Raw genomic sequence first — 27,990 nt, forward strand, 5'->3', positions numbered from 1 at the left:
TCACAGCATTCACCCTTCATGTGTAGACACATTTTCCAAAAAATTGGTTATGATCAATGAATTTTTTCAAAGAAAAGTTGGAAATCGTCTCTTTTCAAAAGCATGTCGTTTTTTAGCTAGACAACTTATTTTTCTTTTTTCTCCTTCTTCTTTTTTTCTTATCATTATCATTTGTTTATTTCTTTTTCTTGTTTGTTTTTTTTTTTTTCCCTTTTTTTTTTTTTTTTTTCATGAGGTATTTTGCTACCTAAACATGTGTATATTTTTGCGAGGTATTTTTGCTATATACATGCATATCCAAGGTATCTTGCTACCTAAACATACATATATATGTTTTGTAAGGTATTTTTGCTGTATACATGCATATCCAAGGTATCTTGCTACCTAAACATACATATATATATTTTGTGAGGTATCTTTTTGCTACATACATGCATATCTAAGGTATCTTGCTACCTAAACATACATATATATATTTTGTTAGGTATCTTTTTGCTACATACATGCATATCTAAGGTATCTTGCTACCTAAACATACATATATATATTTTGTGAAGTGTGTTCTTGTTTACATACATGCATATCTAAGGTATCTTTCTACCTAAACATACATATATATATTTTGTGAGGTATGACTACCTTCCGAGCTTGTGCTCGTTTTATTTAAATTCCTAGGATCATGAGCAACTAGGTGTGTCTTACTATGAAAAGTGATCAAATAACAAGCACAGATTCAAAAGGTACTAGGTTGCCTCCTAGTAGCGCTTCTTTAACGTCTTTAGCTGGACGCGTTATGACTTGTCAGTCATTGACCTAGTACTTTGCTTACCTTTGGCTTTGGACTTGGTAGCCTGCTGGTCGGCCATGTGTCGTAGGCAACGCTCTAACCTTTTTGCGGATGAGCTGAGGTGAACTCTAGAGGTGGTGGCGGTGTGTCTATTGCCCGCTACCGGCCATCCCAATGCTGCTGTGGTGTTTCGCCCTGCGCCTGCCTAGGGACGCAGTACTTCTTGATGAAAGCTCGATCAGTAGGGGGCCTGATGCCCTTGCTGGAGGTTACAGGTACTCTGTAGAACTGACAGAGACCCGTAATTAGAGCTTGACAACTCCAAGACCCTGTTGGACTTCTTCGGGTCCACTGGGTGTCTTGCAGGTGCGATCCCTGCAAACAATTGATGAAATCAGAAATCAGTTGAGCGATGTGCATACTTACCTATGATGACATAACCTTGCCGGGGGGGTACGGGCACCCTGTAGGACTGATAGAGGCCCGTAACCAAAGCTGGAAACCCCAGGGCCCTGTTGGACTTTTCCGGGTCCACTGGGTGTCTCTTGGGTGCGATCCCTGCAAACAATAGATGGTATCAGAAATCAGTTGAACTATATGCATACTTACCCATGTTGGGACGACACAGACCAACTGATACTTTTGCAGGGGGAGATTGGCATTGCGGTCGCTGGGCAGAATGTTGCTAAGTAGCAATGTCATCTATATCTGTGTAAGAGTGGTCATGTTAGTGCGCATGATCCGCACTCGTCTCTTTGCAGGCACGGGTGAAATCTTGCCCCGGTATGCATAGTAGCTGTGTGATAGCCTCCCTCTCTAGTTGTGCTCGCACAGTTGGCCCTCCTCCAATATCAGGGGGTGGCCCAGGAACCGTTAAAAGGAAACTACTGGCCCCTTAACCGGAAGTGCAAGTCTCGGTTAAGCATTTAAGGGCAGAGGACCTTAAATTCTTTTAAGGTGTGGATGTCGAGCACACTGAAAATGAGGACACGTAGCCCTCTAAAGGTGAGGGCGTGCAGCCCTCTCAAGGCGAGGAGGTGCAGTCCTCTGGAGATGAGGGCATGCAGCCCTCTGCTGGCGAGGACGTGTAGTCCTTTCAAGGTGAGGGCGTGTAGCCCTCTGACGGTGAGGGCGTGCAACCCTCTGATGGTGAGGACGTGTAGTCCTCTCAAGGCGAGGACGTGTAGTCCTCTAAACGGTGAGGGTAACTAGTACCCAAGGTGAGGGCGTGTAGCCCTCTCAAGGTGAGGACATGTAGTCCTCTAAAAGTGAGGGCGTGCAGCCCTCTGATGGTGAGGACGTGTAGTCCTCTCAAGGCGAGGACGTGTAGTCCTCTCAACGGTGAGGGTAACTAGTACCCAAGGTGAGGGCGTGTAGCCCTCTCAAGGCGAGGACATGTAGTCCTCTAAAGGTGAGGGCGTGCAGCCCTCTGATGGTGAGGACGTGTAGCCCTCTCAAGGCGAGGACATGTAGTCCTCTGATGGCGAGGATGTGTAGTCCTCTAAAGGTGAGGGCATGTAGCCCTACGAAGGTGAGGACATGCAGTCCTCTGATGGCGAGGGCGTGTAGCCCTCTGAAGGTGAGGACGTGTAGTCCTCTCAAGGCGAGGACGTGTAGTCCTCTCAACGGTGAGGGTAACTAGTACCCAAGGTGAGGGCGTGTAGCCCTCTCAAGGCGAGGACATGTAGTCCTCTGGAGGTGAGGGCGTGCAGCCCTCTGGTTGGTGAGGACGTGTAGTCCTCTCAAGGCGAGGACGTGTAGTCCTCTGACGGTGAGGGTAACTAGTACCCAAGGTAGGGCGTGTAGCCCTCTCAAGGCGAGGACATGTAGTCCTCTGGAGGTGAGGGCGTGCAGCCCTCTGATGGTGAGGACGTGTAGTCCTCTCAAGGCGAGGACGTGTAGTCCTCTGACGGTGAGGGTAACTAGTACCCAAGGTGAGGGCGTGCAGCCCTCTCAAGGCGAGGACATGTAGTCCTCTGGAGGTGAGGGCGTGCAGCCCTCTGATGGTGAGGACGTGTAGTCCTCTCAAGGCGAGGACGTGTAGTCCTCTGACGGTGAGGGTAACTAGTACCCAAGGTGAGGGCGTGCAGCCCTCTCAAGGCGAGGACATGTAGTCCTCTGGAGGTGAGGGCATGCAGCCCTCTGATGGTGAGGGTAACTAGTACCCAAGGTGAGGACTTATAGCCCTCTCAAGGCGAGGACGTGTAGTCCTCTGGAGGTGAGGGTGTGCCGCCCTCTGATGGCAAGGACATGAAGTCCTCTGATGGCGAGGACATGTAGTCCTCTGATGGCGAGGACATGTAGTCCTCTAAAGGTGATAGGTACAAGTACCCAAGGGTCCACCCTTATGAGAAAGCAAGAGATCGACTCATCGAGAGGGCCGGTCATCCCAAATCCACAAGATTTGGACATTAGATGTAGGAAATCTATGCAGTTAACATAATTTTTAGGGATGCAGATGCATGCAACCTTTGTCGTGAAATTTGGTAAATGCGGACTTCATATGAAACAATGCAATGTAATGGAAAGTTGTACAATGTTCATGACATTCTTTCCCTATTTTGTGATTTTGATTTTGATTTAATTTTTTTGGAAAACACAGATTGACTGTCCTTTTGAAAGAGGTGATAATTCATGCAACCTCATCCTATCTTTTTGCAAATCTCTCCGGGAACTCCCTCAGAGTGTGTGTTCTGTTTGATTTAGTCACTTGACCATTTTGGAGTGATGGCAATAGAGCTGTTTGTCGTTTAATCAATCTATTGAAATCCTAGGGTTTGTCCCCCCCTTTTTTTTGTTGAAAACATCGATGGGTGGAACTTTTGATCGGCCCCTATGTTCACTTGAGGCTCATGCACGGTGCCCCTCATTGCCCCAGTGTAAGGCTTTGAGGTATCAATCGTTGCCTTTCGTCATGACCTTGTAGGAGGGAACCTATTGGGTGAGAACTTCTAATCTGCCCCTAGGTTCGCTTGAAGTTTTTGCATGGTGCCTTTCGTTGCCCCAGTGTAGGGCTTAGAGGTACCAATTGTTGTCTTGTTTTCACGACCTCGTAGTGAGGAAGAATGAAAGAAGCAGTTGATTCTTGCAAAAAGAATTTTCCAAGGACGAGAAATAGTTGAAGGATTTTTTTTAGTTGATGGATTAAGTCTAATGACTCCTATGTAGAAGCAAGATGTTTTGATGTTTTGATGATGCCAAAGGATCAAGTGCTTCCAAGTTTTATTCAAGACAAGAATCCAAGAAAATCAAGATATATGATCAAGTTGATCTCTAGAATCTTAGGAAGAAGTTTCCAAATTGAAGAAGCAAAAGGTTTGACCAAGGAATTCTATCCTTTCAAATTGAGATTTGCTCTCTGGTAATCGATTACTAGCAGTTTGAAAATGTTTTAATTCAAATTTTTAAAACCTGTAATCGATTACATAAGTCTTGTAATTGATTACCAGAGGGGATTTTCAGAAAATAATTTCCAAGAGACATATCTATTCAAATGTTTTATGAATGGTCATTCAAATGTTTTAAAGAGAGTTTTCATTGCTCAAACAGTTTTATCCTCTCGAAAGATCAAGAGTTTTTCTGAACTGAAATGTCTTATCCTCTCAAAAAGATTCCTTGGTCAACCACTTGCTTATTCAATAAGGAATTTTTGATTGATCTTCTTTTTACAATCTACCTCTTTTACGAGAGACCTCTTCTTCTCTTCTTCTTATTTCTGAAAAGGGATTAAGAGACTGAGAGTCTCTTGTTGTAGAGGATTCTTGAACACAAGGGAAGGGTTGTCCCTGTGTGCATTGTTAATTCGAAAAGAGAGATTGATAGTTCAATTGGGGAATAGTCTTTGCATCTTAATTCAACCCCCCTTTTTCTTAAGGTAACTGAGGCCATTTGTCCAACATCCTATTCTTGATAACTCACTTCTCTCTAAAAAGAAAAAATGAGGTCACATGAACGTCTATATTTTTACTTGAAAACACAGTCAATCAAATGCCTTTTTATTTTTTTATTTTGAAACTTATTTTTTATCTTGAAACTTATTTGTTTTGAACTTTGCTCGTTGTTTTACGGCACCCCCACCAACGTGCAAGATGAGTAATCTCTGATTGAACGGTCTTGGAAGTCAACACTCAGGAGCGCAGGTTGCTTGAGCAAACAGACCAATGGCTTACACCCACATTCCGGTGAAAGTTGAATAAGCAAACATGCGTTTGTGAGAGGATGAGGGACAAAGATATCAACTTTATCCATTTCATTTAACATTGTAGCTGTGGTTTACAATAATGGCATAAACTTGGAAACCCTGATGAGTCATTAGGGACACCTAACAACAGCTTTCAAAATTGCCCCATGTGTGGCATTTCTTGTCAATGTCAGGATTTACACGCAATTCTCCTCAAATTTCAGCCAGCCCGTATCAATTAGACTTCACACTTTATGCTTCGGGGTCATACAATGCTCAATGGAATGCCGTAGGGCTCCTCCACGATAAGCACACGTTGCGTTCGAGTCGTATCCTCAGAAAAGTGGAGGTTGATGAACCTTGGCTAGGGTTATGGCTACCATTGAATTATCAAGTAGATATGAGAGCAAGTCAGCATAGGACACTGGAATTGGGGTGAATTCTACAGGCTTTCTCGCTGCAAAATTCACTTCTTGGTTGGTGTTTTTGGTTTGTGCTAAAGGTGGTGTTCGTCATTGGAAGTGCGGTAGACAGACTTTGTGGTAGATTTAGGGATGGCCCTTGTGGATAACTGGGTGGTGGGTAAGGAGAAGGTTTGTTATTGGCTGAGTAAAGATATTGTTGGGTTGGTGGGAAACTTGGTCGTACAGGAATGGCAGTCACAGCATGGGTTTCTCCTTTATCCTCACCCTCTTTATTTGCCCCAGTTTTCTCAGTCGTCCTAGTAGGATGATCAAATTTGCCTCTTTTCGGACCCACATTGATCCTTTCACTGGCGAAGACCAAATCTGCAAAGCTTTGAGGGTGCGCAGCCTACCATCTTTTCATAGTAGAGTACCGATAATGTGTCTACCATCACGATTATCGTCTCCCTTTCCATTATTGGGGGTACCACCTGGGCCGCCAGATCCCTCCACCTTTTGGGCGTGTTCTTTGAATGATCCGTCCCCCTTTTTGCACATGTTCTGTAGTTGCATCCTATCCGGAACCATATCAAAATTGTAGTGATACTGCCTAACAAAGGCAACCATTAGATCCTTCCAAGAATGGACTCGGGAAGGTTCCAAGTTAGTGTACCAGGTAACAGCTACCCCAGTAAGACTTTCTTGGAAGGAATGTATCAGCAATTCCTCATCTTTTGCGTATTCCCCCATCTTCTGACAATACATCTTTAGATGGTTCTTGAGACAAGTAGTCCCCTTGTACTTGTCAAAGTCCAGCACTTTGAACTTGGGAATGACCATGTTTGGGTATTAGGAACAACTTTTCTAGGTTAGCAAAGGCATAATCTTCACCTCCTTCAATGGCCCTGAGCCTTTCCTCTAGATGATCCAACTTTCCCATTCCTGCCATAGTCATGAGGGTTTTTAACCGCTGTGGAATGCAAGAGGTGCAGTTGTGGGTGATACTGAGGGCTCTCCAAAGGGTTTTGTAGGGGTATACCACCAACTGCTTGCCCTTCAGTGGTATATCCGAGCCAAGGCTCGAAGTCGGCTAGATTGTGATGGGGAATTTCATGGGTCTCTTCCACAGTTTAAGAGACATGTGCATGATCAGTTTGGGGTTGCTGGATTTCAATGGGTATAGGAGTGGAGTTATTGACATTCTTATTGGGAGTGTACGCCACATTGGGTGGCGTATAGTTGAGAGGCAAGCCATATGACGGGAAGGCGTGCTCGTTTTGAATTTGCACATCATGGGGGCCGCCCGTACTTCCTAAATCTTTTCCTACCATATTTGAGGTTGGATGATTCATTTGCTTGAGGCCGGATGGGGACGTCGGGTTCACCTTAGCAACAACGCTGGTAGCGGAAATTGCAACCGCATTGGCTTCCATTATCTTCTTCACGCTCATCATGGCCTCCATCATTGTGGCCATTTTCTCTTTAATGGCCTCCATGTCGGCCTTCATCTTCTCTTGTATCTCCTCTACTTCACCCATTACTCTAGCTCTAGCACGAGTTCGGTAAGGGCGCCGTAAAGCGTGTCCTTTTCTTTTTGATAACAATGATTAAGTTCATTTTATTTTATTTTATTTTATTTTTCAAGGAAAGAATGCAATGAGCAATGCAACCAATGAAAAGCATGGATGTATGCGAATGATGTACAGTTGAAGTATTGCGAATTTTTACGCAGGATATGGGGTTGAATCAATTTAGATTTTCAACATGGTCCATGACATCTTTGTCAATGTGAAACTGGAAGTAACAAGGACATCAATAATCCTAAATATGTTTGGTAGTAGACGAAGCAGTGATGTGACTCGATTCATCTTTTGCCCCAATTTTGCAAGACGGTTACTTCCATATTTCAACTTGACTTGATGAACCTTTTTGTAAAAGCATGAGCTTGGTTCAACTCTATAATCCAAGGAATGGCAATTCTGATCGCCAATACTTCAACAACATCTCATAGGGATGAATGACTCGGGCATACTTTAAGCTTATGCATGGAAAATGTAATTATGAAATTGAGATGCCCGAAGAAACACCATTTCCTAGTTAACCATGCATTAGGTACCATGTTCAATTATTTTGTTTTTAAGTGAAATGGGTTTATGATCCCAACATGGTTGGCTCATGGTGCCTAACACATGCAACTAAGAATGTAGTGTGAAGTTTCACGCTTCCCCTTTTTTGTTTTTGTAGAGGAAAACACAAGGATGAGTAAACATGAAAACAAATGGTATGCAATTTTGCAGATCAAAAAGTTTGTTGAACGCATATGCATGATGATGCCATGACTCATGCAAAATGTGAGGCTGGAATATGATAACGGACAAATGCAGGAACGACATGTTCACTATGATGTTATGAAGAGATGCTTATGCGATGCATGATATGAATGCATTTTACGGACACGAGAGCCCGGAAAATTATCTCTTCTTACTTGCGCATTTGGGGGCGCAGTGCCCCATGTGTACAATTAAGAAGGTGATATGGACCTTCCGGCTTCCCGTGACAAAGGACGAGACCAACATACAATGCATGCTAGAGATAAAATGCGGGAGTGACTTGATTTGCACAAGCTTTTTGGAGTAGAAACATGGGACCAACTCATTTTATTTCAAAAAGGAAGTCGTATCTAGTCAAGGTCTTAGAGACCATACAAGTTTCCTAACGATTTCTAATTATGTGGGCCATTAAGTCTATCATATGCTGACAATAGCCGAGAAGCCCATGAATCTCTTCGGGGGCGGAGTAGGTGTCTGCCATCGCCTTGGCCTTGGCTAACAATCAGGGAAGTTCTTGACTCCCGTTCAAGGTAAGAGCAAACCGATCCATCCACATGGTTGCCTCTTGGTGTAAAGAGTCGATCACCCTTCCTCTAGCCTCTTTTTCCGCGTATACTTGGGCATATTCGTCCGCAATCCTATGCTCGTGGGCCGCGGCTAGACCTAACTCTTCTTGGTACTTGGCAATGATAGCTAGCATGTTGGTCTCCGTCTCGCATAAACGCTGAGACAAGCTTCTTTTGGACCTCGAACAGGCAACTAACTCCTCTTTCAAAACCATGCTATGTGCTCGCGACTGGTCCCTTTCTTCCTTTCGCAACTTGAGTTCACTATTGCTACCCCATAGAGCTCCGCGAAATTTGTTCCGGCCATACTCTTCCTTGTGAGCCCTCTTGGTCTCTTGTTCAAGGGCTCTTGCGGTAATTGCATTCTCTTCCCGTAACCCGGCACACTCCTTCCGAACGTGTGTAGCGGCCAACTTGAACTTCTCCTTGGCAAGTTTTGCCTTTCCTAACTCGCTTTTGAGAGCTTGGACTTCTTTGTCTTCTTCTGGTGCTTCAAAATTCTCTTCGCTGACGACTTTTAACTTGGCGAGCCAATCTAAACCTCGTATATAAACTTTCAGCCATTCGTGGTACCCACCAATGATGCCATTACGAATGCCTCTAAGCTCTTGATCTTTCCTTAACGGGGTTTCCCATGCCTTATGGATTCTTTTGTATAGTCTTGGAATTTTGTGCGCCGAAATCCCTCACAAGGAAAGGAGACATGCTTTCTTCCGTCGGTGCTCCCCTCATGGGGTACCCTAGTTGTCTTGTAGCGAGCGCGGGATTGTAGTTAATACAACCCCTCGTTCCTACCAGCGGAATGTTTGGGTATCTTCCACATGAGAAAAGGACTCCTTCTTTTCCTTCCTTCCATCGGGGGAACCAACTGATTGTTCTACCTCCTATCCCGGCCAAGAGCCGGTCCCAATCTATTCTCCTCTTTTCAGTACACGAGCGATGGCTCAGGAGCGGACATGGATGTCTGTGTCTTGTTGGAACAAGTGCGAAACCAACCAAACACAGAGAGCGGGTAAGCAACAGATGATCCGTGCGCTACTCTTTTCGCACCTTCGGTCAAACGTGTCAAATAGATCTGCCAAGACAGCTACCACCGGACTTTCCTTGCTATGGTGGTAGGCAAGGAAAGCGTCGATTGCTGCTAGGTCTACCAAACCATCCACGTTTGGAAAGAGGACGACCCCAAAAATTAGCAAAGCTAACACATCCATAAACGGGACCCAGTCTCCTTGATCGGCCATACCCCTCGCCTTGTCTTCTAGGTACTTCTGTGGTAGGCCCGCTATGCCGTTCCGAGTCTGTTTTATGCGGTCCAAACCTCTTGCTGAATCCTTGACCACAGTTGCAATTCTGCTCAAAGAGGGGAGACATCCGGAGGAAAGATATGGTTTTCTTCCCCCGAGAGGACATCCTAGAATTTCCTCAAATTCTTCAATGGTTGGTACTAATTGGAAGTCCCCGAATGTGAAGCACCTCAAAGGCTGGTCGTAGTATTGGGTAAGTGATGCAATGGCTTCTATGGACACCTCTGCTATGGTCAACCCTAAGATCTTTCCGTAAGTCTTGCGGAAGGCTTGCATTTGGAGGGGTTCCATCAACCGCCCTAATTCCTTGATGCTGGTGGTATCTAGGCTTTTGACCTTGACTTGGTAGAACCTCTTGCCGGTTTGATTTGTTCCCATGCTTACTAAAGTGAGACAAAAGCTGGTGCAAATCAAAACTCCGATATCTCATGGGTGGGATGGATGAATGCATGATGGAATGCATATGACACAGATGCAATCTAGGAATGCGGGGGGTCCGGGGAATTTGTCCCCTTCTTAGATACGACGTCTAGGGGTAGCGAAATGCCCCAACGCACGTTTTTAAGAAGGCGACACGGACCCTCCGTTGGTTTGTTTACAGTAGGGATCAAGACAGAACCCATATGCAATGCCTATGCAAAAGACACAATGCGGGAATGTGCACAGTATGACAATATTTACCGAACATAAGCAAAAGGGTATATGATACTCATGCATGGCAGTGTGAAAAATGGCACGCAGCGTGTTTGCTTCGTGCCCCTATTTAAGGGACCTATAAGGGAGAGAACTAACTAGGCTTTTAGCAATAATCCCCAAGGTAGTTATATCTCTCTTGATGGTTTCTAGAGGTATCATCCCCTTTGAAGAACATATTGTAGCAGTAGGGACTACTAGCAACAATAGGTTTTTAAAGAGAAAAGCTCTAGATGAGGGTTCACTGTAATCAAGCAAGTCGGAGACCTAGCATGATCACAGATTCACCTCCACTCCTTATGCTCCCATGAACCCGGGTATAGGGCCCTTTTTCACTCACAGTGTGTGCAAATAGTGTTGGTGTTTGTGTGCATCAAATGAATAAATATTTACTTCATGCATACATTTAAAACGCACTAAAAGCAACAAAGAGTTTATATACACAAGAACATAATGAAAGGAAACCAACAAAGGGGTAAGTCACGGTAAAACATTGCACAAAATTAAATGGCCTAACTCTCTAAAAACAGTCCCCAGTGGAGTCGCCAACTGTCGCAACCTACCCTTCGGCGGGAGGGCGACGCGAGACTCGCGGGATGCGTGTTCCACGAAAGGAATACGCGCGGAGTCGCCACCAACGTTTATTTGAGGAAAACGTCGGAAAAACCGGAAAAGACGCGATCTACGAACTTTTAAGTTGAAAGGTTCGGGAGTTGTATTTACGCACGGGGAAGGTATTAGCACCCCACACGCCCGTCCCAAGGGACGGCAGCCTTTAATCGAATGTGCAAACATGACTTTGATTTTTATGTTCCCTTTTATGTTCTTATATCCTTTATACCCTTTTTATATTTTTTCTTTTTTGTGGTCGACAAGGGTGTTTCCCTTTGCTCCTACGTATTCCTCAATTTGTGATGAGGAAATCAGACCTACGTAGTTCTTTCGGAACAAAGTGTTTGGTTAAGTTGTTTTTGTCTTTTTTGCAAAATATGTTTTTATTGAACAAAAGGTCATTTAAGGTGTTGAACCATTAAACGGTCTTTTGATTTTGAAAAGGGAGAAGCGTTAAGGCGTTGGACCATTAACGATCTCTTGTTTTTTGAAAGGAGAGAAACGTTAAGGCATTGGACCATTAACGATCTCTTGTTTTTGAAAGGAGAGAAACGTTAAGGCATTGGACCATTAACGATCTCTTGTTTTTTGAAAGGAGAGAAACGTTAAGGCATTGGACCATTAACGATCTCTTGTTTTTTTGAAAGGAGAGAAACGTTAAGGCATTGGACCATTAACGATCTCTTGGAGTGGTCGACAAAAGCGGGGCTTTTGCTCCTACGTATCCTCCATGAGGAACTCAGACCTACGTAGTTCTTTCTTATCAAGCGATTCTTTACTTAAGTGGTGATCATTTTAAGGCGTTGGACCTTAAAAATGATCCATTTTACTTAGTGAGAAATTGAAATGACAAACTTCAAAAGCCTATTTTTGTGGACGAGCTTGACTAGGCGAGTTGATTTTAGCCTTCAGTTTCACTTTAGTTATTAATCAATTCGATTAAGAATGAGAAATCCCAAAGAGAAAACGTCCGATTGATTTTCCGCTTTATTTTACTAAAAGATGTCTTTTTGATTATTATATTATTTTTTACCTCTTTTTGATTTCCAACGTGGTTACGGCACGACCGAACGGTCGGAATTTATTTTAACCGAAGTTAATGGATAATACAATTCAAACGTTCGGTGGAAATTTATTTTATTTTTAAGTTAAGCGAGAAATGACTTAAGTAAAATGGCTTAAGCACGTCAACAGGGGGTATAAAAAGTAAACAAACGAGAATAAAAATGCACGAAACACAATGTGGACCACTACGGGTACATAGAATGAATCGAAAAGCTTGGCTCGAGGTACTTACCCGTTGAAGATCGAAGAACGATGAAGAACGAATGAAGAACGTCGAAGAACGGTTGAAAGCTTTGCGAGATTCCTCACGGAAAACGTTACGGAAACGTTTCGGAAGCGCCTCGGCTTAGATTTTCTTCACGGAAACAATTTTTCCAAGCAAATTCGAAAGAGAGAGAAGTGCCTAAGGGGCTGCACCCCTTCCTTCTTGCATTCCTCCCCTATTTATAGCAAAATAGGGGAGGTGGTTGCCGCCCAGCTCGCCCAGGCGAGCTCAGCTCGCCCAGGCGAGCAGGGTTGCTTCCTCCAGAAGCAACCGCCTTCTGGAGGAATATTCCAGAGGGCCCAAGTGGGCCTGGGTGCTATTTGCACCCCCATTTTTACTAAGTACACCCCCCTCTGCTGTTTTTTGGTGATTCTTTTTTCGTAAAGTTACGGAAACTTACGAATTTCGTAACGATACTTGTTTTCTTTCCGTAATGTTACGGAACCTTGCGGATTACATAATCATCCCCTTTTTGACTTACGGAATGTTACGGAACCTCACTTAATTATGCAACGATGCTTCCATTTGATTTCCGGTGTGTCACGGAAACTTACGGATTGTGCATCAATACTTTTTTTGGTTTTTCGGCATGTCCTGAAATTTCACAAATCGCCTAATGATGGGTGCCAAGCACCTCACGAGGACCAAAGAATGGTCGCACGTCATCGAGCAAAGGTCCCCGGACGAAATTAGGGTATGACAATCCTGTCTCCACTTTTAAGCCCTGTAATCGATTACACACCCTTGGTAATCGATTACCAGAGGCCAATTTCCAGGTACCACTCAAGAATAATAGCTGGCCAGCCACCACACAAGTCTCCTTGCTTTGTGGTCTTTGTTCTTTTATTGGTTGACTGCCAGGAGCTCGCCTGCTTAGGTACATCACAGGTTCTCACTGACTGACTATGCCCGGGTTGGCTCGGGATTGGTCAAGCTTGGTTTTGGGCAATAGCACCCCACCTGACGTCCCCAAGGTCTCCTGACCCCCGCGACATATCTCCAGGTACCACTCTGTGGTCAACAAACAAAAGTAGGAAGACTGACTCTTCCACGCTTTCTCACATCAAGCTTGTTGGATTATGGGGCACCCGTCATATGTGGTACTAGGTGGCGATCAGGCGATGGTGCAAATCAACTCTCCCACATCCACAAATCAAACATGAACCCACCATCCCCAGTTGCCCACCTTCAACTGAGCTCACGTACTCCTACGTAACCCTTACCCTCGTTCCTCTCAGCACCGGGTCCCCATCAACCCCTCCAAGCTTCCACAATATCCAAGCAATTCAATTCCAACTATCATGAACTACCCTAAACCAAGAAAATAGGGCAGAGGCAGAAAACTCTGCCCAAAACACATTCACATATTATAGCTTTCCTTACTCAAATACCCTAGTAACATTCTCTTCGTTCCGATTCATTAACCGTTGGATCGACTTGAAAATTTTACTGGAGGTTCCTAGTACATAAATCTACATTTTTACCATTGGGATCTGCTAGAAAAATGTCCAGAACCCAATATGTACTACCTTTCCCATAACCAGCAATGCACAAGCATTTTCTGCACATGTTGAGCAATTCTGCTGCACAAATTTGACAGCTTTTTGCTGCACAATTTGGCAGATTTCGAAATTCATCTTACCCACATCCAATTTTCCTCAAATTGGATCCTACAAGTACTAAATCATGTATAAATCATATTTAAACCAAAAACAAGCTTCAGACCAAGGCAATTCAAAATCTAGGTATCTAAAACCCATCAATTGAGTGAATTTTCAAGGTTTGAGAAGTGAAAATGAGAATGGGGTAATTTTGGAGTAAACTCTCATCTCAAACAAGTCTATAACATCAATTTAGACTTGCTCAAACTAATTTTAAGGAGAAAACTCCACTGATTCAAAATTTGACCCCTCAACACCCAATTTATCCTAGAAATGGCTCTTGCTTTCACATTTGTCACTCATTTTTCTCATTTGCTCTGCCCAAACTTTCCTACAAGTCCTAATTGACATTTTAAACTAGGATCAACTCACTTTAGACTCCAATTACCACTAACCCCAAATTTAGCTTTTCAAACCCTCAAAATCTCACATTTTTCCACTCACATCACTACCATTCTCACATTTAACCCTAGGTTAACTCTCCCCATCATCTCTACCAGCTTTCTATCAACAATTTCAGCACACAAAGCATCATCATAAAACCATAAAACAGAATGGGTAAATTTGGCTCACATCAAACATGTCAAGTTTAGCATGCTTTCAACAAATTCCTTCACAAATAACTACCATAAGGCATAACCTAGTAGAACTACCCATCATATCTCCCAAAGACCGAATATCCACGAATTTCATGTGAGAAGAAGTCCACCCATACCTGAAATTCGAAGTCCCACAACGTAGAGGTGCGCTTCACGACTCCGAAAATGGCTTCCCTTTGCAATTTGGAGTAGAAATGATGAGCAAAGTTTGGAGCTTTAATGGGCAACAATGGTGGAGGAGAAAGGGAGAAGAAAAGCAACGTGGGAGATGAGGAAAAAGCTTCTAAAAATCTGCTGAGTGAAGAGAGAGAATGTGGCTTTTTAAGAAAAAAATGATTTTCTTTTTCCTATTATTTTATTTTTTAAAGCACTTGCCACTTGTCCCATTTTGAGTGGAACAAAAAGGGCTCACTTTTTCTCTTGATGTGACTTCATACTCAGCCACAAGGAGAGAAAAAATTTGACCTTTTGAATGCTAAATTATTGCCTCGGTTTATGTGTCATTTCTCTGGTTCCAGTCCCTCGCATTTCGCTGCACCCGTCGAGGCCCATTTTCGAGAGTAGGCAATATATATATCAAAATGCTCAGAATGAAACCTTGAGCGTGGTTCAGAGGTTGGTTTTGTTTAATTTTTAGTTGCATGCAAAACGATAATTTTTTGACTAATTAATTGAGAATTAATCTATAACTGTCCAGTTATGGATTACCCTTCGTTAATCAGCCTAACCCGCATATCTTTCCCCCAATGTACATACTTCTACCAGGAGTATACATATATACACTGAATAATACATCTATATATATAATTATTTAAAATATAACGCTTACAAAATTCCGGATAGAAATTTCCAGGATGTCACAGAGTCCCTATCACTAACAATGCTCCTTGGCAAATCATGGAGTCTCACAATCTCCTTGAAAAACAAATCAGCCACATAGAAAGCATCATCAACTTTTTTACAAGGAATAAAATGAGCCATTTTGGATAACCTATCAACAACCACAAAAATGGAATCTCTACCATTGCTTGTTTTTGGCAGCCCCAAAACAAAATCCATGGATAAATCAATCCAAGGATACTCTGGAATTGGTAATGGAGTATACAATACATAAGGCTTTACCTTAGACTTTGCCTTTTTACATACAATGCAATGTTTACAAAATTTCTGCACATCCTTTTTCATATGAGGCCAATAAAAATGTTCTTGAATGTTTCTAGAGTCTTTTGGACCCAAAATGCCCCATTAAACCTCCTTCATGTGCTTCACAAACAAGCAAATTTCTAGTAGAACATTTAGGCACACACAATTTGTTTTCTTTAAAAAGAAAGCCTTCATGTCTAAAGAAACCATTTTCTGAAAAAATTTCACAATTTTTAAAAATTTCTCCAAAAGTTTCATCATTTTCATACATGCTTTTCAAACATTCAAGACCAATCAATTTTGTTTCAAGCATAGAAAGCAATGCATGACGCCGAGGAAGAGCATCGGCTACAATATTACCTTTTCCCTTTTATGTTTGATAACATAAGGGAATTGCTCTAGGAATTCCACCCACTTTGAATGCCTTTTGTTAAGCTTGCCTTGCCCCTTGATATATTTGAGGGACTCATGGTCACTATGAATGACAAATTCCTTGGGATAAAGGTAGTGCTGCCATGTTTTCAAAGCCCGTACTAAGGCATACAACTCCTTATCATAAGTTGAATAGTTAAGGGTAGGACCACTTAACTTTTCACTAAAATAAGCAATTGGATGGCCTTCTTGCATCAACACAGCCCCAATCCCAACATTTGAAGCATCACACTCAATTTCAAAAGATTTTTGAAAGTTTGGCAACACAAGTATGGGGGCATTAGTTAGCTTTCGCTTAAGAACATTGAAAGCTTCTTCTTTTTTCTCTCCCCATTTGAAACCAACATTTTTCTTGAGCACTTCATTGAGAGGTGCTACCAATGTGCTAAAATCCTTCACAAACCGTCTATAAAAACTTGCTAAGCCATGAAAACTCCTCACCTCGGTCATAGACTTAGGTGTAGGCCATTCTTGAATAGCTCTAACCTTCTCCCCATCAACTTGGACTCCTTTTGAACTCACAAAAAAACCAAGAAACACAACATGGTTAGTACAAAAGATGCATTTTTCAAGATTGGCATACAATTGTTCTTCTCTAAGCACAGTCAAGACAAATTTTAAATGATCAATATGCAAATCAAGTGAAGTGCTATAGATAAGAATATCATCAAAGTACACCACAACGAACATTCCTATGAACTCTCTCAAGATATGGTTCATTAATCTCATGAAAGTGCTAGGAGCATTAGTTAGGCCAAAAGGCATAACCAACCATTCATACAAACCATATTTTGTTTTAAAAGCAGTTTTCCATTCATCCCCTTCTCTAATCCTAATTTGATTGTATCCACTTTTTAAATTGATTTTAGAGAAGTAACATGCACCATGCAATTCATCAAGAAAATCATCAGGCCTAGGTATAGGATGCCTATATTTAATGGTGATGTTATTAAGGGCTCTACAATCGGAACACATGCGCCATGTCCCATCCTTTTTAGGGACCAAAATCACTGGGACAGCACAAGGACTCATACTATCTCTTACCCAACCTTTGCTAATGAGTTCATCCACTTGTCTTTGAATCTCTTTGGTTTCTTGTGGATTACTTCTATAGGCTGGCCTATTAGGCAAAGAAGCTCCCGGAATGAGATCAATTTGATGCTCAATTCCACTCAAAGGTGGTAGTCCACTTGGCACATTTGATGGAAACATGTCTTGAAAATCCTGCAAAAGAGTTTTAACACTAGAAGGCACTTCAAAATCATCAAAAGTGTTAGTGGTCAAAATCTGATTTTTGTAAAACAAGATGTATAGTGATTGTTTAGCATGAAACAACCTCTTGACCTCACTTTTTGTGGCTAAATAGCTCTCCCTCACTTCAAGTGTTTCACTCTTCTTTTGTTCACTTTTTTTCCTCTCAAGTGTTTCCTTCTTTTTCTCACTCTCAAGTGTTTTGCTCACTTTTTATTTTTCTATTTTCTCTTGAAGAAGTTTTTCTCTCATTTTCTTTTGATCCTCACACACTTCTTGTGGACTCAATGGTTTGAGCACAATCTTTTTGTCTTGGTGCATGAAAGAGATCTTGTTGGTGTAACCGTCATGATTGGCTCTTTTATCAAATTGCCATGGTCTCCCCAAAAGTAAGTGACTGGCTTCCATAGGAACAATATCACAAAGTACCTTATCATTGTATTTCCCAATGGAAACGTCCACTTCAACTTGATGCCTCACTTGCACCTCTCCATACTTACTAAGCCATTGAAGTTTGTATGGCCTAGGATGTGGTTTAGTAGCTAAATGTAGCTTTGACACTAATCTAGCACTAGCCACATTGGTGCAACTACCTCCATCAATGATCACCATGCACACCTTGCCATTGATTAAACATCTAGTGTGAAAGATGTTTTCTCTTTGGCTCTCCTCCTCATGCTTCAATTGACCACCAAGGAACCGTCTAATCATCAACAAATCTCCCTCCGAAGTCTCCTCTTCCTCTACGTATTCACTCTTCTCTTTCTCTTCAACATCGGATTCACTTATATGTTCTCCATCTCTAAGAACCATGGACCTTTTGTTAGGGCACTCATAAGCATAGTGTCCTAGGCCTTGGCACTTGAAACACTTCACATCTCTACTCCTTTTAGAGGGTTCCTCTTGGGACTTTGAGCGAGTTTTTGATGGGGTAGGTGTGGAACTACTAGAAGTACCAACCCCATCTTTCTTACCTTTGTCTTTCCAACTAGAAGAACCAAAGTTGGTAAAACTCCTTTTAGCCACTCCTTTCCTTTTTAATTGTTGCTCTACTTGGATTTCTTTGTGAAGCAAATCATCCATTTCAACAAACTCCTGCAGCTCAACAATATCGCAGATATCATTAGTCAAACCATTAAGAAATCGAGCCATAGTTACCTCCTCATCTTCTTCAATCTTTGCTTGAATCATGAGCACATTCATTTCCTTGAAATACTCCTCAACCCCCTTGTTGCCTTGGGTTAGTTTTTGGAGCTTGAATTTCAAATCCCTTGAGTAACTAGCCGGCACATACCGCTTCCTCATGATCCTTTTCATATCTACCCATGTATCAACCATTGGCTCTTTATTTCTTGCTCTCTCCTTTTGTAGTTTGTTCCACCACACAAGAGCATCGTCGGAAAACTCCATGGCGACAAGCTTCACCTTTTGGTCCTCCTCATAGTTGTTGCATGAGAAAACATGCTCTATTTTCATCTCCCACTCCAAGTAGGCCTCCGGATCATTCTTTCCTTTAAAGGGAGGAATGTTGAGTTTAATACCATCAATTTGGTTTTGTCTAGGAACACCATCATTCCCTCTTCTCCTCCTTTCTTCTTCATTATGATCTCTATTCTCCATTTGATCCAACCTCTCATGGAGCGCATCATCTCGTTGTTTCATTAACCTCTCCAAATGTTGCATCAAAGCTTGCATTTGGAATTGCAAAAGCCCCACTCCATCATTAGGATTAGTACCTGACATCTCAAACAAACAAATCAAACGTAACGAGACAATTATAGTTGTTGTTTGAATACCTCACCCACTCAAGTGTATTACACAATTATGGCTTTTCTCTAATGAAAACACTCTTGCCTTTTACCACTCTAATTCCCCTTGAGTTCTTAGGCAATTCAAGAGATTATGGCCACAGCAAAGAAAAATTCACCAATATGTGTAAGGTAAGGCAAGAGAGATAAGGAAAAGGTTAACCAAGAAAAAGTCTAACAATGTTTTTAGGCACAATTGAAGGAAATAAAATTCAGAATTTAGGAATTCAAGTAACAATCCTTGATACAACCAATCTATTACCTTAAAGAGATTTTTTTTTAAAAGTTCTTCAAGCATGAACCATTCAGCCTTTTTTTTTTGCGAATTTTTGTTTTTTTTATATATATAACAAAGAGACAAAAGGTTTAACTTTTGCAATGGTTCAGCCTAAAAGAAAAAAAAAAGAACATGAACAAGAAGGTAATATAAATGGCAAAGAACAAATAAAGAAGGATGTTACCCAATATTTCTAGCAAAGGAAGTGTTGATCCTAGAACCGAAGCTCTGATACCAAATGATATGAACCCTCATGGCACAAGGGCTGACTTAGGATCGTCTAGGATTAAACCTTGATGGAAAATGCAGAAATTGATTAAGGAAAGGATGGAAACTAAGGTGGTTCTTGGCATAAAATGGATGAATGGGATGGTAAAACGTAGGTTAAGTGGTGGCTGGACAGAAATATAGAAATGGCAATAACTCAAGCTACAGGCCTCCAAATGAGATGATTCCAAAGCGAGGTGAAAGGTCTCATTTTGAAATTCAATTTAGGCTCAAGAATCACTTAATTTGAGTGCATAAAATGGGAGTTATGGCCACGATATAATTCTGGGCAGAATTGGATTTTCTGGAATTGTCGTTTGAAAGAACAAGGTTGAAGATGAAAGGAAGGAAAGAATCACTCTTTCTGGCGAGGGCAACACACAAAGGTTGTGAAAGTCCTTTAATACAGCCAGGGTGTTCTTGAATCACTCAAGAATTTAGGAGAATCACTGTCACTAAGATAAAAGAGATAAACTCTAATTTTTTGAATAAAACTCAACTTGTGTTTATTGATAAAATGGTGACCTCTGTCTCTGCAGAAAATTACATGAGACGATGTTAATCAATTCTCCTTCATCATGATCATTTCGATTAGCATGAACGTCGTCAGCTTCTTCTTCTCTGACAATGTTACGAGTGATTTGAGCGGTCAAAGGACTAACATAGGTGTCCATGTATGAATCATCATCTTCTACATTAACACCAACTGTTTTGCCCTGCAGAACCACGCACCACCTTTCATCACAAGGGTCTTGCACATAAAATACTTGTCTAGCTTGTTCTGCCATGATGTGTGTTTCTGTGTGTGTGTGTGTGTGTGGCTGTGTGTGTGTGTGTGTGTGTGTGTGTGTGTGTGTGTGTGTGTGTGTGTGTGTGTGTGTGTGTGGTTGTGTGTGTGTGTGTGTGTGTGTGTTTGTGTGTGTGTGTGTGTGTGTGTGTGGCTGTGTGGGGGTGTGGCTATGTGTGTGTGTGTGTGTTTTTGTGTGTGTGAGTGTGTGTTTCTGTGTGTGTGTGTGGGTGTGTGGCTGTGTGTGTGTGTGTGTGTGTGTGTGTGTGTGTGTATGTGTGTGTGTTTGTGTGTGTGTGTGTGTGTGGCTGTGTGTGTGTGGGTGTGTGGCTGTGTGGGTGTGTGTTTCTGTGTGTGTGTGTGTGGCTGTGTGGGTGTGTGGGTGTGTGTGTGTGTGTGTGTGTGTGTGTGTGTGTGTGTGTGTGTGTGTGTGTGTGTGTGTGTGTGTTTTGTGTGTGTGTCTTTCTGTGTGTGTGTGTTTTTGTGTGTGTGTCTTTCTGTGTGTGTGTGTCTGTGTGTGTGTTGAAGAACCTGCCCCAAGACAAAGCAAACACTTGTGCATACAGCCCTTACCCCTAACTATGTTTTGAAGAGTTTGATTGCTTTGTGGTGTGAAAGCAATGGTATTGAGCTACCAAAGAGGCAAGGGAACTGTAGAACAAAGAAATGTGGTGGCAGCAGTCTTTCAGAGGATGCTGCTACTGCTCTAATAAAGTTACTTTGTGAAGGTACTCCTACAGGTAAGAAGGATGTTGCTACTACTATCTTCAACCTATCTATTTATCAGGGAAATAAAGCAAGAGCTGTAAAAGCTGGTATAGTAGCCCCACTGATACAATTTTTGAAGGATGCTGGGGGTGGAATGGTAGATGAAGCACTAGCTATTATGGCAATCCTTGCAAGCCACCATGAAGGCAGGGTAGCGATCGGTTAGGCCAAGCCAATTCATATTCTTGTTGAGGTTATACGAACCGGCTCTCCACGCAATCAAGAGAATGCTACTGCTGTCTTGTGGTCACTATGCACCAAAGATCCACTGCAATTAAAACTAGCGAAAGAACATGGTGCAGAAGCAGCACTGCAGGAGTTGTCAGAAAATGGAAGTGATAGAGCTAAGATAAAAGCTGGAAGCATATTGGAACTCTTGCAGCAAATGGAAGGGGTTGATAATCTGCAGAGTTCATAGTCTCAGTGTTGCTTCGTTATATAGCTCATAGATGGTCTGAAAAATTAGAGGACCTATGGCAGCTCAAAATCCCTTTAAAACCAACAACATTTGCTTGGCGATTGATCAAAGATACAATCCCAACTAAAGGGAATTTGCGGAGAAGACAGCTGGAGAAAGGCTTTGCCCAGCCCTACAACTATTGGTCTAGTAATTTATCAACAACATTTTTTTATTAGGGTAGTAGTGCAGGGTTATTGTATTCTATTTAGATTGGCACCTGATTCGTAGGACCTATGGTTCTGCTAGTCTGCTGGTTTCTACCTTGTATATTTAATACCTCTGGTACTCACAGTTATTAATACAAATTATAATTTTGCTGATAAAAAATGATAATACAAGAGAGAGAGAGAAGGGAAGTGGCAGTCACAACATATATATAGAGAAGTGCAGCAGATAAAATTACAAAAACATTCAACACTGACAATGAACAAGTTCTGAGAGTTTAAATCACAGTAAATACTTCAAAGATATCAGTCCAATGAAAGAAAGGCCATGTAGAGAGGCATGAACATATCAGTCCAATGAAAGAAAGGTCATGTAGACAGGCATATCATAAGTTACAAATATACCAGTAATGCATACAACAACAATTTCAAATTAGTTTTCGAATCAAAGATATAAATACCTGACTTTGAGGCTTCAAAGATATAATCAAAGCGCTTCCACAGCAACGCCAATTAGCAGTAGTAAATGATAACCCTAAAAAAACCATACAAAAATTAGCCACAGTGTATTTAAAGCCTTTTATCAACAATATGAGTCTCACTTCATGGTGATACATTGACTCTCAAAAGGCATTATACTGAGAGTGTATTTAAAGCTTTTTTCAGCAATGTGCACCTTTGGCCACAAAATAAGGAAAAGACCCCTCTCAATGCATAGTGCTGGCTATGGTGAAGTAGTTAAAGTTTGATGCACAGGTCAGGAACCACTGATGACCTGTTATAGGAGGTAACAGTCGATTACATGAAAATTATAAAACTGCAACAGAATTATAAACAATAACAGTGCCCATCTTAATACCACCACATGGATAGCAACAGAATTAGTAAAACTGCAACGTGCCTGTCCACCCATTAACCTAATTACCCAGTCACTGTAAAGTTTGAAATGCTTCCTTGTCCAGGTTTTTTTTCAGCTTGCTTATATAGCTCATGCTTCCATTTATATTATGTTTTCTATTGGTCTTTCCTTTTTAACCTTTTGATTTCATTTAAGTTCGAGAATGTGTTCTACTTTTAAAAAGTTTGATATGTTAAAATGTGTTCTACTTCTAAAGGCTTTACTAAGAGGATTTGAATTAGCTTCTGGTCTAAAGATTTATTTTGCCAAAAGTCAGTTTGGGATTATAGGTGGTGGAGTCAATTGGGCTCTGGAAGCAGCTAATATCCTGCATTGCACACAACTGGATTATCCTTTTTTTTTTGTAAGGCAAAAATATGTATATTAATATTAAACAGAACAGTACCAAAGGTACTGAAAATAAAAGATACAAGACACAAAAGTGACACCTTCCAAAAAGCAAATCAAACCCAACAATAACCCAACACAAGGACCCCAATACATATAATCAGAAATTTAACCAAAGGCCATCACAAGGAATGCCTTACTGCTAGATTCTCTGAAGAGGAAATTAAAGCAACAGTGTAGGCTTGTCGAGGAGATAAAAGCCCTGGTCCTGATGGCTTTAATTTCAATTTTATAAAGCAGTTTTGGGAGACTTTAAAACCTGATTTTACTAGGCTCTTGGATGAGTTTTATATCAATGGCAGATTCCCTAAAGGAAGCAATGCCTCTTTCATAGCCCTCATACCCAATACCACTAACCCTCAGACTCTTCATGATTATAGACCCATCTCTCTTATAGGATGTGTCTATAAAATAGTGTCCAAAATCCTGGCTACTAGGCTGGCTCGTGCATTACCTCACCTAATAGATGAAAGGCAAACAACTTTTCTTAAAGGGAGGCATATTCTTCATGGGGTGATGATTGCTAATGAGGTTATTACTGAAGCCAAGTATAAAAAAAATCCTTGCATGATCTTCAAAGTGGATTTTGAAAAAGCATATGATTCGGTCTCTTGGGGCTTTTTAAACTACATGATGATGAGGATGGGTTTTTCTGAAAAATGGAGACAATGGATATATGGATGTTTGTCTAGTGCAACCATATCAATTTTGATTAATGGCAGCCCCACTTCGTAGTTTGTGCCACAGAAAGGATTAAGGCAGGGTAATCCCCTTGCCCCCTTTCTTTTTAACATAGTAGCTGAAGGACTTACCGGGTTGATGAGGACAACAATCTCTAAAAATTTGTTCCACAGTTACCAAGTGGGGAGACAAAAGGAGGAGATTAATATTCTGCAATATGCAAATGATACGCTGTTTTTTGGAACTGCAACTATGGATAATATTAGAGTCTTCAAATCTATCCTCAGAATCTTTGAGATGGTTTCCGGTCTCAAGATTAATTATGCCAAAAGCCAATTTGGGTGCATGGGAAAATCAGAGGTTTGGTGTAGGGAGGCAGCCCTTTTTCTCAACTGTGGTCAGCTAGATATCCCTTTTTCCTACCTTGGAATCCCAGTGGGGACAACATCTAAAAGTTGGAATGTGTGGCAGAAAAGTGGTGCATAAGCTAGTCTCAATTCAGAAAATGGAAGCAGAAAAGTCTGTCCATGGGAGGAAGGATAACACTCATTAATTCTGTATTAACAGCGCTTCCCATCTATCTGTTGTCCTTCTTTAGAGTTCCTACAAAAGTGGTGCATAAGCTAGTCTCAATTCAGAGAAACTTTCTTTGGGGAGGAGGATCTGAGGTGACCAAGATTGCTTGGGTAAATTGGGATACTATCTGCCTTCCCAAGAACAAAGGGGGGCTTGGGATTAAAGACTTGTCCAAGTTTAATGAGGCCTTGCTTGGTAAATGGGGTTGGGACTTGGCAAATAACCAGGATCAGTTTTGGGCCAGAATATTAATGTCCAAATATGGAGGGTGGAATGCATTGTGCTATGGCAGAAACAAAGCTGACTCTTCTCCTTGGTGGAAGGATTTAAGATATGTTTTCCAATAGCATCATGGAAATTGCATCTTCAATAATTTGAAGTGGAAGGTAGGTGATGGGACCAGAATCAAGTTCTGGAAAGACAAGTGGAGGGAGGATGATTTAAGTCTCCAAGATAAGTACCCAACCCTATATCAAGTGAGCACTCAGCAGAATCATACTATCAACTCAATAGGCCTCTTAATTGGTAGTAGATGGGAGTGGAAGGTACAATGGAGGAGACATTTCTTTGACCACGAAATTGATACCATGGAAGCATTCATGGCTGACATTGAGGGTGTTCAGATCCAACCTTCAAGTCGGGTTTTCTCAACTGGGGGGCTGATCCTGCTGGTTATTACTCCACAAAGTCAGCCTACAATCTCCTCAAGGCTGAGGGCAATTCTATTTCTGAAGATAGCAACTACAAGATCATTTGGAGACTGAAAATTCCCCCAAGACCAAGTGCTTTCTCTTGGAGAATCTTCAAGAACAGACTACCTACTAGGGATAATCTAAGGAGGAGACATGTGGAGCTGCCCTCTTACAACTGTCCTCTTTGTGATCAGGATGAGGAAACTGCTGGCCATATTATGTATTCTTGCAGGAAAACTAGACATCTTTGGTGGGAGAGTTTGAGATGGGCCAATACGGTGGGTCCTTTCCCTATTAAACCCAAATGCCATTTTCTGCAATTCTCTCAATGGAGTGGAAAAAGCAATGTAGACAACCAACGGAAAGCTTTCTGGATAGCTTTATCCATGACTATTTGGAAGCATAGAAATGCCTTGGTGTTTAACAACCAGAATTTCAGCACCGAAAAAGTCATGGACGAAGCTTTGTTTCACACTTGGTCTTGGATCAACTGCATGGAGAAAGATTTCCATACACATTTTAATCAATGGTCTACTTGCTTAAAGGAGGAAATGTCCTAGGGGTATTCTTTTGTTGTATGGGTATCCACCTATTGTGGTTATATCTTATGTAGTTGGGGCTGGCAGATTTCTGCCTTTGTATATTTTGATATATTTCAGTACACCTAGTACTGATCAACTATTAATAATATTAGATTTTTGCTGTGCAAAAAAAAAGATTGGTAGACCAATGGTTAAATGATGTATTGAAACCTTTCTCTCCACATTTTAGCCAGGACCAAGCTAGAATTAAGGCATCATCCAACACCTTTTGAGGTTCAAAAGGAATGCCATGAAACAACAAGGAATTCCTAAGCAATCAGCAGACCTTTCTATTTCTATTTTTTACACTTTTAAAACTCAAACATATCAAATAAAAAATATATAACAAACTAACAAAGATAAAGACAAAAAAAAAGGAAATATAAACTCACCTCAGTTGGTGCTGCTACCCATCATTTCACTCTCACAACAAATAGGAATCATGTACCTGCATGGAAGAAATAATCACACAACACACAATGATCAGAATAAGCAAATGCATATAATTAAGCATGATACAATATCAATATTGATGGAAGTAACAATGACTTGTCAAAAATTTGGATGAAATTCAATATGTAAATCAAAGCTTTGTCCCTGAAACCCTCTATGTAAATTTGACAGCCTTGTCTCTCCCTTTCTGAAAACCCACTAAAAATTGCCTAACCCCCCTGCTATTACTCCATAATTTATTCTGCAATAACTGCTTAAGGCAGTTACATATGTTCCTAAATCACTACAGATTCAGTTGCGATTAACCCTTTGTGCCTAACTAGGGTTTCGAAACATCACAACAGAGACAGCCCATCATTGAACAATGGATTTTCATCATTAGCATACAACAGAGACAGCCCATTGAACAATGGATTTTCATCATTAGCATACAACAGAGACATACCTTCGATGGAAACGCAGACACGAACTCCACAAACGCGAACTCGACAATGTGGTTGCAGTCACGGAAGCGCAGCCCAATTTGCGACAAACACGAACTCAGGCAGAAGGAGAAACAACAATAACGCCCTGGAAGTACCCTTTCCGAGACTCTTTCCTTTCCTACTTTTCTTCGACCTGCGAAAGTGAGCAAATGTTAAAACGACGAACGCCTAATGTTAAAAAGAAAGGACGTACCTCAATGGATAAGTGACAAAGACGATCTCCACAAACACGATCTCCACAATGTGGTTGCAGTCACGAAAGCCCAGGCCAGTTTGACACAAAGACGATCTCAGGCAGAAGGAGAAAGAAGAAGAACGATAGTGTTCAAGCGCGCGGGTTGTGCAATTTTAGAAGTTTAATATATAATGATAACAACGTCGGTTTTTTAAAAATAACCGATGTTAACATCAACTACGTAACATCGGTTATAATAAAACCAATGTTAACATCGACTCGATAACATCGGTTTTTACAAAACCGATGCTAACAACAGCATACTAACATCGGTTTTGGAAAAACCGATGTTAACTACTCCATAGTAACATCGGTTATTTTAATAACCGATGTTACTATGGAGTAGTTAACATCAGTTTTGGAAAAATTGATGTTAACTAAGTCTACTTATTTACAAAAATGCCACCGCGCTTTTGTTAACATCGGTTATGTAAATAACCGATGTTACATGTCCGATGTTATATGTAAAAATTGTAGTAGTGTAACATCGGTTATTTATAAATAACCGATGTTAACGTTTGTAATTTAACATTAGTTATTTACATAACCGATGTTAACGTTTGTAATTTAACATCGGTTATTTAGCATCAATACTTCCTTTTTGTCTATTACACTAAATACATAATGAAGTTTGGATATTAATTAAACAATTAGTATACAGATACATAAGAAATATATATAAGTGGAAGTTTTATGAAAATGACGTACCTTGACGACAATCCACCTAGCAGGAGCCTTTGATTTAGGCTGTGGAGCATCATCAAGACCTTTTAAAGCACTGTTCCAGATGAGTAACAATTAAAAACTGGTGTTGTATGTTGAGGTATTTCAATGCAAATGTATTGAAAAGAACACTAACCTGTTACTAATCCCCTTAAGGTAGTTGTCTGGCCTGTTATGCAATGAACAAAACCAGACAACTAGGTGTTCCTTGGGCAGGATGACCACTATATGCCAGTGTCCGCTGCAGTGGAGACGAATATGGGTTAGTATATTAGTAAACATTAATTAAATTCAGTTATTTTGTGTGACTTACCCATTTAGGTAGGCTCCAAGATAGACATCGCATTTTGAACTCTGCATCCAAGTCTTTATGTAACTTTCAGACTCAAACTGCGATTGCCCAAACCTCTGAATGGACTATGGCTCGAGGAATCC

At 41.3% G+C, this 27,990-nt stretch overlaps 1 protein-coding gene across 1 annotated transcript; it reads left to right on the plus strand.

Moving 5' to 3' along the window:
• The first annotated feature begins 24,918 nt into the window (after window positions 1-24,918).
• LOC114374920 lies at window positions 24,919-25,638 on the plus strand. Its single transcript, XM_028332648.1, has 2 exons — window positions 24,919-24,931; window positions 25,010-25,638. The coding sequence occupies exons 1-2, from the start codon at window positions 24,919-24,921 to the stop codon at window positions 25,636-25,638; spliced, it is 642 nt and encodes a 213-aa protein (XP_028188449.1).
• The last annotated feature ends 2,352 nt before the right edge of the window (window positions 25,639-27,990 follow it).

The sequence above is a fragment of the Glycine soja genome, chromosome 2 (genome assembly GCF_004193775.1).
Source record: "Glycine soja cultivar W05 chromosome 2, ASM419377v2, whole genome shotgun sequence".
Taxonomy (NCBI): domain Eukaryota; kingdom Viridiplantae; phylum Streptophyta; class Magnoliopsida; order Fabales; family Fabaceae; genus Glycine; species Glycine soja.